The 4,576-nt window shown below is 33.0% G+C and overlaps 1 protein-coding gene across 1 annotated transcript; it reads left to right on the forward strand.

Moving 5' to 3' along the window:
• Positions 1–1,967: 1,967 nt before the first annotated feature.
• Positions 1,968–3,971, forward strand: LOC107950383 (asparagine--tRNA ligase, cytoplasmic 2). Its single transcript, XM_016885230.2, has 5 exons — positions 1,968–2,051; positions 2,921–2,985; positions 3,096–3,225; positions 3,310–3,368; positions 3,664–3,971. Exons 1-5 carry the CDS (start codon positions 1,968–1,970, stop codon positions 3,845–3,847), a joined length of 522 nt encoding a protein of 173 aa, XP_016740719.2. The 3' UTR covers positions 3,848–3,971.
• Positions 3,972–4,576: the final 605 nt, after the last annotated feature.

Here is a 4,576-nt window from a genome sequence, read left to right on the forward strand (position 1 = left end):
GTTTATCAACTGTTGGAACCCTAATCTTGATGTGGGTTCCATCAAGAGCACCTAAGCAATTCTATATCACATGATATAAAACCTTGAGTTAGAATACTAATTTAAATCTAAATCAAGTAAATGTTGTTGAAGCTATATATAAAACTTAGTCCTATACCTTAAACCATTTCCACCTTGTGTCAGAAGAATCGGCTGTAATTGGCTCCGGGTTTTTAAATAACACATCTTGCAAGCGTATGACAGCATTTAAAACACTATGAAATGCTCTGCTAACAGTTTCCCCGGACCTTCTAAAGTGATGCTTGATAACTCGATTTTTCAGGTGATGGGAGATGATATGTAAAAACATTGCTACTTGCTCGTCAACAAGCATGAACCTTGTCGACTTCAATCCCCCTATCGATTCTAACATCTCACATAATTTAAAAAAGGCAGCTCTATTCATCCTAACTTGTTCAATACAGGTCTCGTCACTAGCATATACAAGCCTATTCACATAATCCCGTTTTGCATAAAAATCTACGGTATAGGACCTAATCCTTGGTCTATGTAGGCTAAGGCTGACACCCATTCTAAATAAGAACCAAACCGCGATTCTACAGATTTCCAACCATATTGTCACAGCAATACTAATTCTTTTACGCCTCACACTTTGTGCAATTAAAGGCAGACGAGCCATTACTGCAACATTTTAAAATTAGAACACACTATCAAAGAATTGAAGTTGCAATTACACATTATCGAATAAAAATAAACAGCACAAATTTAGAACACACGAAGCAAAAAATTAGACGACTAAATGATATCGTTGCAACTTTAATTTCATTTCTTTATCAATCACCCAAATAATAATGAAAGAGTATATTTAATTACTGATGATTAGTTTAATTAAGGTTTTATAACTTTTATAACATTTTAAATGGTAATTTCATTTTGTAAAAATATAATTAACTTTGAAGAGGACTTATTTTTTACAAGAATTGTTACTTAGCTGTCTAGTATCAAGTTTAAAATACATGTTTAGCATTTTTTCATCAAAAAATTATTATTATTAAAATTTCAGAATTCTATAGAATTTATTAATTTAACAGCCAAATTTGACTTTTTAAGTAAAATTTGTATAATTTTATTTATCATAATATATATACGTTAATTTTAAAAACTTCCTTACACTTTCACAATTATAATTTTAAAATAGAAGCAGGGGAAACTTTTCTGCTGATAAAAGATCAACTTAAAATGTAATTTCTCTAAAATAACACAGAGACTACTGCGACCAAGTTAACAAACATCAAAGTATGCATGAAAATAAATACTAATAAGAAGATTAGTATATGGGCTCAATTAATATATTCAAAATTTACACAGTAAAGAATATCAGTAAAAATAAACATCATTTAGTTGTATAGCATAGCATAGAAATCATGAACAATAGCATAAAGCATTTAAAAGTGACTCATTTATCTACCCGGTGCAGGGAAAGCTTCAAACAGAAACAGTACATATAAATACATAAGAAATGAATTTTCACGTGACAATGAACATTCAAATGTTATTTTACTCCTCCTTAATGACTACAAGTTTACAAAGCTAAATATCAAATACTGTGCCATCGAGAAACAAGTAATGAGCAATACAAAGGCTGTAATGAGCAATACAAACATACAAACAAAACCATAAATACCAATGGAAAACTAACCTGTAATGAGCAAATCGGGGACGACTGCGATGAAGAAGTGTTGGAAGAAAGAACCTGTAATGATAAAAGGGAAATCGATTAAGTGTTGAGAGACAGCAAAAATCAATAAAGAGGATACTTGTTTGTTGAATTTAATCATTTAATAATTCCAACATTAAATCTGTTTTTTGAAGTTAAAATATTCAACTGAAACCAAGATTGACTATCTATGCTACCCTAAAACAAATAAAAATGCATAAACATAGGGTGAGGTCGACATGTAAATGAAATGCCTGATGAACCAGATGCTGGAATCTGGAGTTCATTACTCAGTTCCTGTAAAACTTTTAATGCACTGGATATTGGAGCTAAAGTTGCTGAAAAGTTGTTCGAATTGGAGCAAGGAATGAAAAATTGATTTTTATTACCATAAACAAAACAATATATAATTTTTATAGACAATTCTTTCTACCATAATGACATGATATCTCCAAAGTAGATCAACCAATTCCAACACATAAAAGAAAAGGGATATTTCGACCAAATCAAAGCAATAAGGAACAAGAAAGAGGTGGAGCTAAATGGTGGCAGGGGGCCTTGGCCCCCAAAATTTTGGAAAAATATTTTTTCTATTGAAATTTTTAAAAAAATTTAATTAAACTCTTTTAGATTAATGAGAGTTTTTAAAATTTTCTCATTAAACTCCTAAGCCCCAAAATTTAATCCCAAGATCTGCCATGGTTAGTATCTATAATTTAGGCCCTTTCATCAGTCGAACCATTAGCGTGAATGTTAAATATCAGCTCAACTCAAATCTAACATGAAGCATATTGGCATATTTAAAACACGTGAATCAAATTGAAAAAATTTGTGTAACTACTACATAATCAACTAATAAATAAACCTCTTGGCACTATCTTCTTTATTAACACATAAAATCCATTCATGTAATAAGTACATGAACTTATAATTTAATCCACATATTCTAAATATGCTCCATATTAGATCCAAATTGGCCTTTAATGCCTAAATTGACTGCTAGATTGATAGAAAGATATGATTGATACAATATTGATAGTTTAAAAACTCAATTAGAACATTTTCAACAATAAGAACCAACTTATAATATAAGCAATCATTTAAGAACGTTTGGTGCAATTAACCCACATTAAGCCGGCCAACATGACTGCCATATGTTTAGCAACTTATGTCTGATCAAAGTGTTTCATTCTTCAACACCAGGTGACAGATAAGACTTTCGAAACAAAACTTCGATGGGGAGTCCCTTTAACAGCTGAACATCTAAGGTACATATAATCTGGCTACTAACAAAGAACTATCACATGCAAATATCCTAAAACAATACGAGACTTTTCCTACAAAATGTTCTTATTATTTTCCATTTACTCAATGGCAGCTACTTGGCTGATGATCACTATAAGAGACCTGTGATTATTTATGATTATCCAAAAGCAGTTAAGCCATTTTATGTACGCTTGAATGATGATGGAAAAACAGTGGCCGCTTTTGATATGGTTGTACCCAAGGTAAAGCCTAAAACTTGAAACAAATATATTGAAACAGTGGGTGGTTTTGAGTTGGTTATGAAAGATGGATAAATGGTAATGCAGATGGGAACAGTGATTACGGGTAGCCAAAGTGAAGAGCGGCTTGACATGCTAAGTGCAAGGTAATGTCAAAACAACTCGAACTCAAAATGACTTGTACCAGAAATGGTCTGAAATGATTCAAACCCATAACGATCCGATCTGAAAAATCCAAATCTCAAATGTGAATGAACCGACCTAAAACTACTTGAACCCAAAACAACCTGATCTAAACTCTAGGTTTATCTCAATTCTTCTAATGATCACTTTAAAGCCATCTTAATTTGGGTCTATTCTTGAGGACTGAACTATTCTCAATACTATCCTTATTGATACCAAAGCCTATTTTCCTTGTTTGCTATGGTTTTCTGATTTCAGAATGAAGGAATTTGACTTGTCAAGAGATCAGTACGAATGGTACCAAGATCTTCGCAAGCATGGAACAGTCAAGCACTCTGGGTTTAGACTAGGGTTCGATCTTATGGTTCTTCTTATGACTGGCCTCACTGATGTCAGAGATGTAGTTCCTTTTCCCCGAACTCATGGCAAAGCCAACAACTAAGAAACTGTCTATAAAGTTCATAAAAATAGAGAGATCATAGTTTCAACTTGGTTGTGTTTCAGATACAGAGAAACTCGTGTAAAAAGATATTCTAAATGCAATACATCTTAATCTTATAGCTAAAGATGCTTTAAACAAACTGGCTATGGATGAACTATCACCAATTCACCATTGTTGTGCAAAATGAAGTGCCATTAAATCAAATGGAAAGATAAATGGAGTTCAAAAAATCATTTTCACCTGCTCAATATCACAAATGCCTTCTCTATTGTGGACTACCAGCTGAACCCGAAAAACAAGCAAGAAGTTCAGATAAATACACATAGATAAAAATAAAAATAAAACCCAGTAACATCAAAGCTATCCCAACACTAAATTCACTGTGTTCATAATCACATAAGCAAAATTAACAAAAAAAACAATATAACAGAGAAGAAAGAAAAAAACGGAGGAAAAAAAAAAAGCCAAAAGACTGAATGAAACGGGAGAATACCTTGATTGAAAGGATCAAAGAAGGGAAATTAGTGGTAGATCCTTCGATGTAATTCAATCCAGATGAAGAGAAAGGACGGCGAAAATGATTAGGGAGAGGGTCGGGTAGGGAGGGAGGGTAAAACAGGGAGATGGGGAGGGAGGCCGGAAGTAATAGCTAATACACCGAAAAGGGAAGGGATTGGAAAACACGGGAATTTGGGGATTAGGGGCGTAACCGATTACGCGCGTAATACC

The sequence above is a fragment of the Gossypium hirsutum genome, chromosome D03, assembly GCF_007990345.1.
Source record: "Gossypium hirsutum isolate 1008001.06 chromosome D03, Gossypium_hirsutum_v2.1, whole genome shotgun sequence".
Classification (NCBI taxonomy): Eukaryota; Viridiplantae; Streptophyta; class Magnoliopsida; order Malvales; family Malvaceae; genus Gossypium; species Gossypium hirsutum.